General features: G+C 36.7%; 1 protein-coding gene across 4 annotated transcripts in view; it reads left to right on the top strand.

Moving 5' to 3' along the window:
• The window catches only part of Ptbp2 (polypyrimidine tract binding protein 2), a 64,195-nt gene extending 58,769 nt beyond the window's left edge, over positions 1–5,426 (top strand). For 2 of the 4 annotated variants that reach the window (XM_034500096.2, XM_034500094.2), the window contains exons 11-14: positions 172–264; positions 3,414–3,630; positions 3,733–3,810; positions 3,959–5,426. In XM_034500096.2, the coding sequence (XP_034355987.1) occupies positions 172–264; positions 3,414–3,630; positions 3,733–3,810; positions 3,959–4,088 (518 nt within the window). In that variant the 3' untranslated portion in view covers positions 4,089–5,426. Of the gene's footprint in view, positions 1–171; positions 265–3,413; positions 3,631–3,732; positions 3,811–3,955 lie in introns of all 4 variants that reach the window. The other 2 variants (XM_034500093.2, XM_034500095.2) reach the window with 1 other exon arrangement.
• Positions 5,427–16,030: the final 10,604 nt, after the last annotated feature.

Genomic DNA, 16,030 nt, shown 5'->3' with positions numbered 1-16,030 from the left:
ACTGTTCAAAATCTTGTTCTTCTTTATTCATTTGTGTAAATGGTGAGAGTGAGTGAGTGATCATGTTGACGTCTGAATGTTTCATTGATGTGTCAGAAAGATAATCGTTAGCTGACTTGCACATACAATTAATTCCATTTCTGGATTACCTCTCTGTGGCTCCACACAAAGGCGTTTATGGAGATGTGCAGCGCGTGAAGATTTTGTACAATAAGAAAGACAGTGCTCTGATACAGATGGCTGATGGGAACCAGTCACAGCTCGGTAAGAGGCGGCTACATGTTAGCTGTACATTCTACATTCGAATGCAGTAGTATATATCTGTGACTAAAAACAGGCCCCTTTAACTGAGTAAGAGATCATTTGTGGCTTTTTTATGATTAAGGCTCAAATGTCTCTTAACTTTTATATTTTTATAGCTTATACATGGTGAATTTGTGTTTTGCTTTCTTCCTAACAAGTCTGAGCACAGCTTTATGGAAAAGGATGTTAGCCTCAAAACTGAAGTGACTTTTGGTTAAGAGTTCTTTCTATATCCTGTCTGTCTCCTGTATTAGAAAATAATTGTTTGTATAGGTCATAAAACCCTACTCAGTGTTCTTATGTTCTTCTAAAATCACTTTATTGATTCAGCTTAGCAGTAGAGAGGGAAATGTCCTTTTAGTTGCTAAGTTTTACAAAACAAAAAATTTTCACCAATGGTTAATCCAAAGGACTAAAATGTAATTCAGTTAAGTTCCATATATATCACTGTTTTTCACACATGCTTTAATCTAGAATACAATTGCATGCTCAGAATGTGACTATCTGTAATTATCACCAGGCTCTTAGCTGAAAATTTAATTCGTTAAGATTCAAGAATGATGATACCTTTTTCTGACTACATTTACATTTTTTAAACGTTGGGATTTACCATTTGATAGGATTAATTGTTACAGCAATCGGGTCTGTGGACTTGTTAGCTCAGATGGAACTATAAAACTATCTAACTTTCTGGTTCAAAGTGACTGTATGTCTTTTAAATGTGCTAGCTTAAACATAGATAGGTATTTGGTATATCATTTTCTCCTGGGTTTATGCACATGCCTTTCTTTTGAGGTGAGTTGTTGCTGTTATTTTGTTTTTTTGTTTTTTTTTTCCTTTTTTTGTTTGTTTGTTTGTAGTAGTACTGTGTATCAAATCCAGAGATTGGCACATGTTTGCCAGGTTCTCTGAGGTATAGCCCAGCTCACTGTTGTTTTTATACAGTGCCTTTATATGTAAGTAACATTTGATAGTGTTCTTAGTGAACAATTCAAGTACTTCCTTCTCTCATTAGTATTTGAATTGAGTATGGCTTTATCTTTTAATTAATAACAAATCATCAAATTGAGAATTATCTGAGATATGGGGATTAACACATTCTGAATACTTTTTGTTTTCATTTTATATAAAGACTTACTTTAAACAAGTAGTACCTTAATCTTTATTGTGCTTGATTACCACAACAGCATATTATGATGTCAAGTTGAAACAACAAAGTTTTCTTGAAGTTATGCGTGGCATATTTCTACGTGGAAGGCTGTCTTGGTGAGCCTAGAGACAGCCACTTTTCCCTCTGCTAGTCATGTTTTTACCCAATATGAATATATTTACTTTCTTTGCTTCAACAGCATATTTGACCAGAGAGACTTAAGGGAGATAGGGTTTATTTGAGCTTACAATTTGAAGGGTTAGTCCATCACAGTGAGGCAGTCACATCAGCAAAAGCTTGAGGCAGCTGGCCACATTGAGTTCATAGGAGGAAACAGAAAATGATGAATGTTAGCTGGTTAGAGCTTGCTTTTTATAATCTTGCAAGGCCATGGGATGTTGCTGTTCTTAGTTATTGTGGGCCTTCCCATCTGAGCTCATCTAGACCTCTGCTGTGACCCTTTAATAGAATTATATCGTGACCCTTTAAACGATAAAATTTTGTTGTTACTTAACAACTAATTTTGTTATTGTTATAAACCGTAATGTAAATACCTGACATTCACGATATCTGATGTGTGACCTCTGTGAAAGGATCATTTGACCTCCAAAGGGGTCACAACCGACAGATTGAGAAGTATTGATCTAGTTAATCCTTCAGGGACTTGTCTCTTAGGTGTTCTAGATCCTTTCGTGTTAACGCTCAGTATAAACCATTGTGTTGTGTAAGATCCTTCAGTACAAAGTGAAGAATCTTTTAAAAACAGCCTCTCCTCCCCAACTCCCTAATGTGCCTAGACTTGTGACTAAAGAAGAAAACACTTAACTCTTTGCCAATATTAGGCAAGCTCTCAGTCTGGAGAGATGGCTCTCTCAGCCATTAAAGGTTAGGCTCACAACCATAAATGTTAGTCAAGTTCTCTTCTTTGAAAGGCAACCTGACAGGTATCTCAGGAAGCCATATGATATGCTAGTACCATGTGCTATGTAGAGACAGTTGTTTTGTCTTTGTGTGTCCTAGAACTTGAAGGGAAAAAAATAATCAAATGATTTGAATAAATTATGGTGACTTTAAAAGTATAGGGTATCCATAGACAGTATTTAGTGAGATATGAACTTCTGCAACAGATGATTTTCTGAAGTCTCTCTGTAGAAGGGACTTCAAAAAAATGAGTTGACAAAATTGAGAGAAATGTTAGAGAATACTTTCTAGCCAGAGACCATTATAGTATAAGAACTACACTACTAAGATGCCATTCTATTATGGCTTGGATAGTGTCTTACTCCATCCTTTCCAGCACCAACTGTTAGTGCATGCTATCAATAAATGTCTGCAGAGAGGCTAGAAAGAATGTAAGGGTCATGCTGGGAAGTGTAACTACATTAAAGAGGAAGTTTAGATTTTGTTCCCAGTGATGTTTGCTAAGTGATGGCATTATTAGGGTTATAACCTGTGAAAGTCTTTCAACTGCTCTCTGTATAGAATGGATGGGGGAAAAATATAGAGAGAGATCCAACAGCAAGGCAGATAAGGAATTGGAGTTACCCAGATCTGTAACAAATGACAGTGACTAGTGAGAAATAGAGGGAACATAAATTTGATAGGGAATTAAGACAGTCCCAACCCTGCTGCCCAGGGCTTCTAACACACTAGGAAGCCAAGCAGCAGAAGGGATAACAGTACTAGGGAGGATTACTACATTTTCTTGTAGTTTTTAAAATCTAGTTTATCAACAGCATTCTTAAAAAAGTTAGAGGGTTGTAGGTTTTTTGTTGTTGTTGTTCTATAAAGGAAGATTTTTGGTACAATACCTTGTCTAGTAGAAATGAAAAATGAAGTCTTCCAATTCATATGCTAATAAATTTATGAGTTTTAAGTTGTAAGAAAATTCAAAAATTCAAATTAGAAGTATTTTTATTCTTAACTTTGATATTTTAATAGATATTCTTTGCTTTTCTAGCCATGAATCATCTTAATGGGCAGAAGATGTATGGAAAAATTATTCGTGTTACTCTCTCTAAACATCAGACTGTGCAACTACCTCGAGAGGGACTTGATGATCAAGGGCTAACAAAAGATTTTGGGAATTCACCACTGCACCGTTTTAAAAAACCGGGATCCAAAAACTTTCAGAACATTTTCCCTCCTTCTGCCACCCTTCACCTGTCTAACATCCCGTGAGTATCTCAGGTCATGACTGAGCACAGTCTTGTTATCAGCAAAGCCCAAGGTCTGCTCTTGTCTGTATTCATCTGGACTCTTCTGTCTTCTTTCTCTAGTCCGTCTGTAGCAGAGGAGGATCTGCGAACTCTGTTTGCCAACACCGGGGGCACTGTGAAAGCATTTAAGTTCTTTCAGTAAGCAAGCTTCTTTGTCTTAAAATGTGTGACTTTATAGAAATTAAAATTTTTTCAAATATTTTTTTTAAATTTTTTACCTCAGATGGGTAAAAATCAATGTTTAAACTCTTATGAAGTATCTAATTTCATAATTTTGTTTCAGAAGAGATCACAAAATGGCTCTTCTTCAGATGGCAACAGTGGAGGAAGCTATTCAGGCTTTGATTGATCTTCATAATTATAACCTTGGTGAAAACCATCATCTGAGAGTGTCTTTCTCCAAGTCAACAATTTAAAGACGGGAGATGAAGATGGCGGGCAGATCCCATTGTTTGGTGTCATCACCTATTGACTGTTCAGAAAAGTGGGGACCAGAGTTTGATTTTTTTTTTTTCATGCTGTTATCATTCCTTGGTTATAAAATGAAATGGCATATGTAAAGGCAGAGTTGCTAACTGCTGTGTTTCATCTGTTCAATAGGGAAGCCATTTTTGTCTGTTTAAATTTTTAGTTTAATTTTGCTTTTTTTTTTTTTCCAACTTAGTTGACATACGTGCCTTACAAAGGAAAACTAGTGTTGCTATTGTGCATTTACTAGGAAAAAAGAATTGGTTGTTTAGGGCACATCGTTATGTGGGAATTAAAATATGTTTAGGCAGGGGTGTGTCAAAAGGTTAAGTTTTTGTTTCTCCTGCTTGGAACTTATTTTGAATTATTGGCTTATCGCATTTCTTTCTATTTAATCTAATAAGATACTTGATACTGAAAGTATAAAACAGCATTTTTAGTTTCTACTATCTTAGGCTTTATTGCTTTTGAAAACATTGGCCTTTTGTATCTCACAAATCTGGTCTAGATTCAGTTATGAATGTAGGCATTAGTTAAAATTAACAAGATGCAGAGTATTAATTTCTTAAGACAAGTGATTTCTGTAAGTTTGAGCCCTATGTGGAAAGCCTTGTGGAACCTTAACCTTTTTGTACACACTCTGTGGGACGTATCCTATACATGTCAGCACTGAGTAATGTCTTGTTTGTGGCTCAATATTTTTCGTAGATGTTTTCGAAGTTGACATGACTTATGTGCATTTAAATATATATTGCCATCCTTAGTTTGTAATTAAGATTTGGAAAATGGTTGTGGATTTCTGAGCATGTGCAGACTGGTCTAGCTAGTTCAGGAACTGGTGCATGTATTTTTCAAAGACAAAGAAAGTGTACTGCGAAAACTTGCAGGAAGATTAATTTTGTGGCAGTTTTCTAAAACTGACAACCAGGTGGGACCAAAGTTTATGTGCCTTTAGTCTTAATTTACCTTGCATTGTAATATTCAGTTTTAATAAATCTTCAAAATATTTTGTATTTAGGAATAGATCTGACTTTAATAAAAACATGGCTCAGAATCTACAGGTCAAATTTATTTGAACAGTTCTTGTCAATCTAAAATGTTGATTCTGTTAAATGACCAATACTTTTTGAAATTGATGTACTTAGTTTCAAGATTCATAGATTCTGTTATCTATGTAGACAGAATGGTCATGTATATTTTCTATTAGTTGAGTTTTTACATCTTTAGAAATGTAAAATTCAGTATAGTTTGAAAGTGGCACAATTAAAAATTAATTTTCTAACAAAGTTGGGAGGTTTGATGGTTGTTTAATTTCATTTTGTGTGTACTCTGCTTACCTCTGTAGCATGCTCAATAAACACTTCTGTAGCTCTGTATTCACCTTTTCTGTCTTTCTCTGCTGCCTTTTCTCTCTCTCCTTTGTTTTTCACTCCACTGTGCTTCTGAATTCATGTTTACTCTCTGCCAGGGTGGGAAAGGAGTAATAATATTACAATCCCATGGCTTTATACCATAAATAAATCTAGATGCTGTGAAAATGCACCAGCTGTTCCTTTTTTTAATGCAAAAGACGGTAACTGCTTTTTCAGGAGGACACATATTAAACATTTCCCACCCTGTTTATAATCTGCTTTAAAGACATAACTTCTATTGTAGCTTGTTAATTCTCTCTATCTCTTTTGTTGTTGTTGTTGTTTTCCCGTAGATTTATGCACTAATAGATCTTTTGGATTTGCCATGCTCTCTTGCTGCAGTTTCATCTTTCATCTTTGTGTCTGCTCAAGATTTCCTACTAATTTTAGACTACTTCTGAGTTACAGCGAAGGGTTCTGCTTTTATTGGAAAGTAAGGGCTATGGCCCTGCTTCTAATTGAGTGCCATAGGTATATACATTCAGGCTTTTAAACTGCAGGTGCTGTACTGTTCACTTTTTATACTGATGTTGTCATTGAGTTAATTTTTTTGGTAACTTTTTTTATAAACAAGTATTGGTATCAATTAACTTCGGAGTTAACACATGTATACCTCAAAGTCACACACTGTGGACATTAGGTTGACTTTAAAAAAATGAAAGATCATGTTAAAAGTATTGTTCTTTTCACGAGAGTCTACTCAACTCCAAGAAATAAATATAGTAAGTAAGAATGATTCTGTTTTAGAGTTAAGAATTTGAGTGTTGCTCGTGGTTTTTTGTTTGTTTGGCTGGCTGGCTGGCTGGCTGGCTGGCTGGCTGGCTGGCTGGCTGGCTGGCTGGCTGGTTGGTTGGTTGGTTGATTTTAAAGTAGTGTTCAAGTACAACAACTAGGTACAGGAACACCAGCTATGCCTTAGTTCTGTTAGTTAACGAGCAGCATTGGAACAGAACTACTTACTGTAAGTGTGGTTTTCCTCAGGATTGCATGGAGGCTCCAATACTTGAAAATAGATTTTTCTCTTTGTTTCAGGTAGTTCTTTGTAAGTTAGAGGAAAAATAAGGTCTGGGCTGCGTTAGGGCACTGGGATCCTTTCACATAATGATCTGGAGGTGTTCCAGATCCTTCCAGTGACAGAGAGCAAGTTCCCCCATCCAGGGTGTGGCTGGCTTTACCCTCTTTTCATAGTTTCCACCAATACAGTCTTATTTTAAAATTATCAAGACACTGAAGTGGGAAGTTTGATATTCTAGTATACTTAAAGTTCAGTGCAGTGCATTAGATTAAAATAGCGTTCTATTGAATGTTAGAATGTAAAAGTACTACATTTTATGTTAGGTAAAATGTTAGGTAAAAGTACTGTCTGCTTTATATTATTATGATCACTGCCTCAGTTTCTCACACTAACTAACCTTAGAATATTTTTAATGTCAACTGTGTGGTTAGTAGAAACTTTGTCTTGGGAATTTAGAAACAAATAACTTGAATTTTTATAATTGAGAAAAAACTTTTTTAATATTAAATAAGATTTGCTTTTGACAATGTTTCAAATCACCAACATAAGAAGGGGATTCATATTGCATATATTTAATGTTGGACACCTATTTCTTTGTGTGAAATCCACTAAGACCTTTGCCAGGAAGAAAGTAATAAGAGTTCTGTACAAATCATTAAAAATCTTACTAACTAACAGTATCGAGGTTTTAAGGTTAGGATGAAAAATATGGTAATTGACATAATTAGTTCATGTAGATCAGTTTAATCTAGATGTGTATAGTTTTTCAGAGGAAGGACAATTTTCCAAAGCCCAAAAGTAAAATGGAGTCCATAAAGTTACATCCCCAGTACTCAGGAAGCTGAGGCAGGAGGATTGTTGTTTGAGTTTTAGAGTAGTCCAAGACAAGTGAGACACTGTCTTAAAACAAACAAATGTTAAGTGCCAGTATTCCTACCTTGTCAGGTTCGCCTGAAGTAAACCTAGTTGTGAACAATCTATATCGTCCCACTGTCTTTCTTACTGGTGTAAAGAATTGTTTGTTAATGTTTTAAAATCACTTAAATGTTACTTGTTAAACAGAGTGCAGTTTTCAGAATACATCCCACAGATCAAGGAAAGCAACCGTTGGTGTCCAGTCTCATATTTTCATTTGAAAATCTACTTGATAGTTGAGTAATAATGTATAGCTGTTTGTAGCTACAGACTCCATATAAAATGAGATTATGTATAAGCCTTTACAATTTGCTGTGAAACTTGAAGATCATTCTAACCTCAGAAAAGGTTTTTCCAGCGTAAGATAGAAGAAACAGCATAATTTTCTGAGTAACCCAGGACTTTATACAAGATGGGAACATCAGTCTCCATTCAGAATGTAACAGTATAGAAGTATTTCATGAAATTAAGCACACATAGAAATCTATTTCAGCTGAACACTGCCGCCTAGAAAGTCTGATAAGAAATGTGAAAAATTACTAAACTGGTATTGGAGTATCGGCTGCTTGTCAGTCTTCATAACAGTCATTTAAGAAGTTTTACATAGTTACACTTTAATTTTGTTTCCCGTAAGTTATCTCCTTAATTTGATTTTTGTGAGTAGTGTACATTTTATAGTTAAATTATCAGTTACTCAGAGTGAAAACAAGTCTGTAAAGATGGAGAGAACATTATGGATACAAAGCTGCCCACTCAGCTCTGCTGAAGATTTGATTTGCCTGTCCCCTTTCCTACCTCTTTCTCATCTTAGTACCTACCTCACTTTGGCACTGGAGACAATCATTACCTTGAATTTAGTATTTTACTGAGCAGTTGCTTTCCAAAGACTTTATTTTGTAGTCTGTCATTGTGTTCAAGCTTATCTTTCTTGGAACATAAACACTGTAACAGCCTAAGTGTGGCTTTTTTTCTTTTTGTGCATCACAGTTCATAGGTGTTAAGATTGGGATGTTAAGACACTGATAGAATGAATGTCAGCTGAAAACCTTCCACTCAGATCTTTTCTCTCAAATAGTCAGGATTGGCTATGAGACTATAGGTCTACAACCCCATCAGAAATCCAGAATGACTGAGTTAACTGAAGTTATGGGAAGCACTAAATATAGTTTCTAAGACTTAGCCAATTTATAGAGACTGCTGAACACCTGGAAAGCTACCGACCGTTGGAGCATCAAATCTTCAGCCTTCTGGCCCAGAATCATCTGACAGACCTTAGTGATGCAGAATTATTAAGGGCTGATTACTCTGAAGTGTTTTAGTTAGGAGAGATGACAGAGGTTCTGGTTAGTCAACAAAATGATGGACTGGGTATTAGGACTATCTTGTACCTCACTGGTACAATTAGGAATAATTATGCTCTAATTGTATTTTGAGAGAAAAGTTTTATTTTAACATGAAGGGTGATATGTAGGAGGAGCTAAGGGGGACGGAGTACCGAGAGGAAGAGATGGAGTAAGGAGAGGAGAAGATGGAGAGAAGCTAGGTGATGAGAGAGAGAGAAAGAGGGGGGGACATGGAGGCAGATGTTCACATGTCTCCACCAGTCAAAGACAGTTTATATATCTAGGTTGGGTATTGGGTTACACTTCTGATTGCGCATTACCAAACTTATACAGCCTTTGATTAACATTTAAAAAACTTGTATAAAAGCAAAAAAGAAAAGGGGGCATGGGATAGGGGTTTTCTAGGGAGGGGAAATGGGGAAGGGGGATGGCATCTGAAATGTAAATAAAATATAAAAAAAATTGCAGCACCCTCCAAAAAAAAAAGACACTGATAGCTTTTTCTAAAGAAGTTTTATAATCCTCTTCAGTAAATAATTTGGTTTAATCTCAAGTGTTTCTGAAGATACACATGTGAAAATAAACAAGTGGCTAGCCGTAGCTACCCTTTGATAACCTGCTATGATTAAGATCTACATATAAACTTAACTGCCATTTACATAGACACCTTGCAGCCTCTTTCCTTTATTACGTAGCTTGTCTTTCTCCTCTTCAGTGGACAGAAAGAAAATTCAATTTCTCTCCTTTAGCCTATTTTATCTAGTATTAGTGTTGTGTCTCATTTTTCTTAAGCCAACAAAACTAGATTTTTTTTTAAAAGAAATACCTTTGTTTTTTTTTACCCAACCTTCCTTCATTTTAATACATAATTATACAAGAACCTTCATCGGGACTATATTTCTCCTTAGCAGTATTGTATCTCATCACATACCTTTTTTCTAATAATCTGAATAAATATAAATTTTCAACATTGTATTTTTTTCTTGCTACCCAACACAACCTCAAACCAAGGTCAGTTGCACATCAGGAACCTCTGACCTGAGGCAGCATTTGGGTGAGATGCCTGTGCGTACAAGTTTGAGACACACTGTAAAATAGGAGTGGGGTTGGGTTTGCTTCCTGTTTTCTTTGAGGAAATTTTATTCTATCATTAGTAGTTTTCTGTTAGAATTAGTAGTTCTCATGAGACCAGATGAATAAATATCAAGCAGCATACATTAGTAGTGACTTGTTAACCAAGGTAGGCCACTAGGTTCCTAGTCCACCCTTGACTTGAACTGTGTGGATTAAGGGTAATAAAGAGTTGCTGTTAGTATTAATAGAATGTTTGAATTGATACGTACATATATGGTTGAAGTCAATATGGCTTTGTATTTAATGCTAAGTGTTATGATAGAGGAAAAGGGAATTTCCACATGAGCTGATGTAAAAGTAACTGCAAGTTAACTCTAGCCCTGACTTGGTCAACTTATTAAGAAGGAAGGCAGCCTTGGGTCTTTAGTAAATCATTTTCCTTTCACTTTGCACCTTTTAAATGCCCTTTCTTAGCTTCCGGAAGAACAGATACCTAAGGCCTTAGCTGTTGAGAAGTGTGCCTGTGGGGGCCACTCCCTGCCTGCAGCACTGCATGTGTGTGGTGTCTGTCCTGTTCTGCCTTGCTGTCTCCTGCTTCCGCTCATTGCTGTCAAATCTTCCCCTGCTTCAGCTGCCCATCCCTACACTCTATTTCACCATTCTCTTTGAAATTAATTTTCTCTTGTTCCTCTGATTTAAAACTGTAATCATTTGTAACTTTTTTTGTTGTTTTTGGCTAATGAACTGACAAATGACAATGCATTGTATGTATATAATAAGGTATTTTACTGTATTTTTGTCTGGTTTGGCTTAATAACTTTCTTGCAAACATATGTGTGCACACACACACCCAGCAACAACAGAACATCAAGCAGTACTATTGTGGTAGTACTTCTGGCCTCCTGAAACTTGAAACTTGTTTTCCCCCCTGAATGTATTTAGTCTTAATGGAGAAAAAAATGGTTGGATTGGCTAGAATTCCTTTAAGAAGGTCACAGTTTTATGAAGTCATTCCAGTTCATAACATCAGTAGAAACTGTCTTAGGGACAGTGAATAAGACTGCTGTGGTTGTTGCAGCTCTTCTCTAAGTCTGGGATGTTCTGATGTGAAAGTACTTAATTCCAGAGGCATCTGTAGAGCGTTTAAGTCCTGATGACTCTGTATGATGTTGAAAACTCATTCTACTGTGGCGAGACCTTCATTAGCCTTAGCTTTCTATGAAATAGATAATCACTGCCTCTGCTGACTCGTGAAGATTACATGAAACAGTCCCATTTCATTGTCAGGTTTCTTTTGTCCCCAGTGTAGTATTGTAGTATTTAAGAAGGGTCCTCTGCCCCACCTCCTGATATTAGCTTATTTTAAATCTTCAAAAGATAGTTGGTGTATGTTATCTATTGGAGGGAGGTACAAACACAGCCCTAGGATAATTTGTTTTCCATGTCACCTTAAAAAGTGCTGGTCAGTTTATCAGGGAACAGTTTAAACATGAATTTCGTGTTTACTTAGTGATTCTTTGGAAACACTACAAAATGGAAACAGGAAACAACTCGGCTGAACTAAGCTGGGTAGGGAATATAAAAATGTCCATATACACCTCATCATGTATGGATCTGCTTCTGAATTCTCCATGTGTTAAGAACCACACTGGTCTCTGCTATTAACTTATTTTAGATACACTACTGCCCTTCTGCATTCTTTTCCTCAAACACATGCCAAAGCATCTTTAAACTAAAATGTCATAATTACAGTATTAAACATTTTAAACCACGTAACATGGAAAATTATGCTGGTGTTTTTAAGTGTGTGACACTCGTAGAGATTTTTAGTGTTTTATTGCAACCTTACGATTTTTCCTTGTATCCCATTTTTGCCTACTGTTACGATTTAAAAGAAGTGACCATTCTAGTTGTGTGTAGTGTAAATGTAATTCATATTATTGCAACATACAACAAAAATATGTAAAGTTGAACATTGGAGAACAAAATTGTGTCTCCAGTTACCAATCAGAGTGGGCCAAAATGTTTATTTTTTCCAAGCTCCTTACCTCGCCAGTGAAATAGAGTTGATAATCAGTCTTTACTAGGTTAAGTTTTCAAGAGGGTAGTTAGTACAGCTACTACAAATTATCAAGTGTCATGGAAATAAGTTTGGTGATGGCTTTTTGCACTAACTTTTAAATGACATCATTACAGTTTTCTGAGTGAACAAATTTTCATCCTCAAAACACCTTTTATATTATACATGAGTAACTTCACTGCAAGAGAGCAGAAGAAACAAGATTTAGCCTTAAGGATTGCCTCATTAAATGACCAGTATTGATTTCAAGTTAAACAGCCCCTTTTAAAAATAAGAATTTCTGTCACTCACTAATCTCATACTTGTATATGTGTCGTGGGTGTGGGGCTGTGGTGCATGCATGCAGGTGCAAACGGGTACACATATTTGAAGTCAGGTGTGAACCTGAGCCTGTTGCCATGTAGACTAGTTTGACCAGTCAGCTTTATCTGGACATTTCATCCCCATCTCCCTCCAGGTGAGCTCACAGGCATATTGACATGACTACCTGACTTTATTCTACAAGAGCCTTCTTCCTATCTGCCATGTTATAATTTTAAAAATAGATCATGGACATCCTTTGCTAACATCTACTTTTAGCTTCTTGATATAACAAATGCCTACTAATAATCCAGCTGATGGAGAATAGCCAATAAAATATACTTGTGTCATATAATGGGGCCTTTAGCCAGTGGATAATAGTCCAGAGTAGTGACAATTTGTGGAGAAACTAGACTCCACTAGCATATGCTCGGCTCTTAGTAATTAATATTCTTAGAAGCAGTTGTATGTGTATTACTCAGGTTTGGAAAAGGGCACAAATCTATATAGAATAGTTTAAAAAGTAAAAATGGTGACATCCTATACAAACTAATATATATAAAAATATATAATATATATATATATATATATATATTATATTTTTATAACTCAGTATCAACCCTATCTCTCCCAGTACCCCTCACACAAGTTCTTATCCCCCATCTACCTTTTCCTTTTTTTGAGAAGCAGAAGCCCCTCTCTGTGTGTGTCACTCCCCTGCCCAATACGCGCTCATGTGCACATCAACTCGCTGAAGGACTAGGCAACATCCTTTCCCACTGAGGCTAGACAAGGCTGTCAACTTAGGAAGATGGGGTCCACAGGCAGGCAGACAACAGACTCAGGGAGAGTCCTTGTTCCAGTTGTTGAGGGACCTGCATGAAAACAAAACTGCTCACCTGCTACATATGTGAAGGGTTCCTAGGTCTAGCCAATGTTCACTCTTTGGTTAGTGGCTCAGTCTCTGGGAGCTCCCGAGGGTCCAGGTTATTTGGCTGTTGGTCTTCCCGTGGATCCCTGTCCTCTTCCTGTTCATCAATCCTCCCAACTCTTCCTTCATTACTCCCTGAGCATCATCTAATGTTTGGTTGTATGTATCTGCAACTGTTTTCATAGGCCGCTGTGTGGAGCCTCTCATAAGAGGACGGTTATGATAGGTTCCTGTTGACAAGCATAACAGTATTATTAATAGTGTCAGGGATTGGTTCTTCCTTTGGGCTGGGTCTCAGTTTGGGGCAGTCTATTGGTTGGCCATTCCCTCAGTCTCTGCTCTATCTTTGTCCTTGCACATCTTGTAGGCAGGGCACATTTTGGGTCGAAGGTTTTGTGGGTGAATTGCTGTTCTTATCCCTCGACTGGGAGTCCTACCTGGCTACAGGAAGTGGACACTTCAGAATCCATATCCCCTACTGCTAAGACTGCTAGAGTAGCCCCCATAGACTACCTGGAGCTTTCCCATTCCAGGTCTCTGACATATCCTAGAGATCGGCCCCACCTTCCTTTGACTGATAGCTATTTTGTTTCTCCTTCTGAGAAAGGTTCAGCCATCCTCCCTTGAGCCTTCCTAATTTGGCTTCTTTGGGTCTGTTGATTTCACCATATTTATTCTGTACTTTATGGCTAATATCCACTTATAAGTAAGTACATACCATGCATGTCCTTTGGCATCTGGGTTACCTCACTCAAGATGATATTTTCTAGTTCCATACATTTGTCTGCAAAATTCATGATATCCTTGTTTTCAAAAACTGAGTAGTAGTCCATTATATAAATGAACCATGTTTTCTTTATCCATTTTTCAGTTGAGAGATATTCAGGTTGTGTTCAGTTTCTAGTTACAAGAAATAAAGCGGCTATGAACATAGTTGAGAAAGTGTCTCTGTGGGATATTGGAGCATCTTTGGGGTATATGCCTAGGACTGGTATAGTCTTGAGGTAGAACTATACCCAGTTTTCTGAGAAAACAACAAACTGATTTCCAAAGTGGTTGTACAAGTTTATACTCCCACCAGAAATGGAGGAGTGTCCCCCTTTCTCCACATCCTAGCCAGCATGGGCTGTCACTTGAGTTATTGATCTTAGCCATTCTGACTGGTATAAGACAGAATTTGTTTTGATTAGCATTTCCCTGATGACTAACGACTTTAAACATTTCTTTAAGTGTTTCTCAGCCATCCAAGATTCCTCTGTTGAGAATTCTGCTTGCCTCTGTAGCCCATATTTTAATTGAGTTACTTGGGTGGTTGCTGTGGAAATTCTTCAGTTCTTTTTATATTTTGGATGTTAACCTTCTGTCAGATGTAAGATTGGTGAAGATCTTTTCCCCTTCTGTAGGCTGCCATTTTGTCCTATTAACAATGTCATTTGCTTTACAGAAGCTTTGGTCCACATGGACTTGAGTTTTGTGCAGGGTGATAGATATGGATCTATTGGCAGTCTTCTACACGCAGACATCCTGTTACACCAACACCATTTGTTGAAGATACTTTATTATTTTCCATCATATGGTTTTGCATTCTTGGTCAAAAATCAAGTTCCCATAGGTTTGTGGGTTTATTTCAGGGTATTCGATTCGATCCCACCGATCCACCTGTTTCTATACCAATAATGCAGTTTTTATTACTATTGCTCTCTAGTACAGCTTGAGGCCAGGGATGCTGATAACCCCAGAAGTTCTTTTATTGTTCAGGATAATTTTAGCTATCCTGGGGTTTTGGGGTTTATATATATATATATATATATATATATATATATATATATATATATATATATATATAAAGTTAAGAATTGTTCTTTCAAGATCTGTTAGAATTGTGTTAAGAATTTTGATGGGAGTTGCATTGAATCTGTAGATTGCTTTTGGTAAGATGGCCATTTTTGCTAGTAAATCCTACTAACCCACGAGCATGGGAGGTCTTTTCATCCTCTGAGATATTCCTCAATTTCTTTCTTCAGAGACTTGAAGTTCTTGTCATGCAGATTTTTCACTTGCTTGGTTAGAGTTACACCAAGATATTTTATATTATTTGTGGCTATTGTGAAGGGTACTGTCTCCCTAACTTCTTTCTCAGCCCATTTATTGCTTACTGAAGGTGTTTATTAGGTCTAGGAGTTGTTTGGTAGAATTTTTGTTGCCGATTATATATACTATCATATCATCTGCATTCAGAGATACTCTGACTTCTTCCTTTCTGATTGATATCTCCTTTAGTTGTCTTGTTGCTCTAGCTAGAACGTCAAGTTCTGTATTGAAGAGATAGGGGAAAACGGACAGCCTTGATTTGTCCCTGATTTTAGTGGAAATGCTTTTAAGTTTCTCTCCATTTAATTTGATGTTGGCTATTGGCGTGCTGCAAATTGACTTTATTGCGTTTAGGAATACACCTTGTATCCCTGCTCCCTTCAAGACTTTTATTCTGAAGGGGTGTTGGATTTTGTGAAAGGCTTTTGTGGCATCTAGTGAGATGATATGTATGGGGACTTTATTTTTCTTTCGGTTCGTTTATATGGTGGATTACATTGATGGATTTTATACTAAACCACCCCTGCATCCCTGTGATGAAGCCTATTTGATCAGGTCGATGATGTCTTTGATGTGTTCTTGGAATTGGTTTGCCAGTATTTTATTAAATATTTTACATCAATATTCATAAGAGGAAGTGGTCTGAAATTTTCTTTTCTTTGTTGAATCTTTGTGTGGTTTATGTAGCAGGGTGATTGTGGCCTCATAGAATGAGCTTGGCAGTGTTTC

This window comes from Arvicanthis niloticus, chromosome 4 (assembly GCF_011762505.2).
Source record: "Arvicanthis niloticus isolate mArvNil1 chromosome 4, mArvNil1.pat.X, whole genome shotgun sequence".
In the NCBI taxonomy this organism is placed as follows: Eukaryota; Metazoa; Chordata; class Mammalia; order Rodentia; family Muridae; genus Arvicanthis; species Arvicanthis niloticus.
The sequence above is the reverse complement of the archived record's forward strand: the minus strand, read 5'-3'. Positions and strand labels throughout refer to the sequence as shown.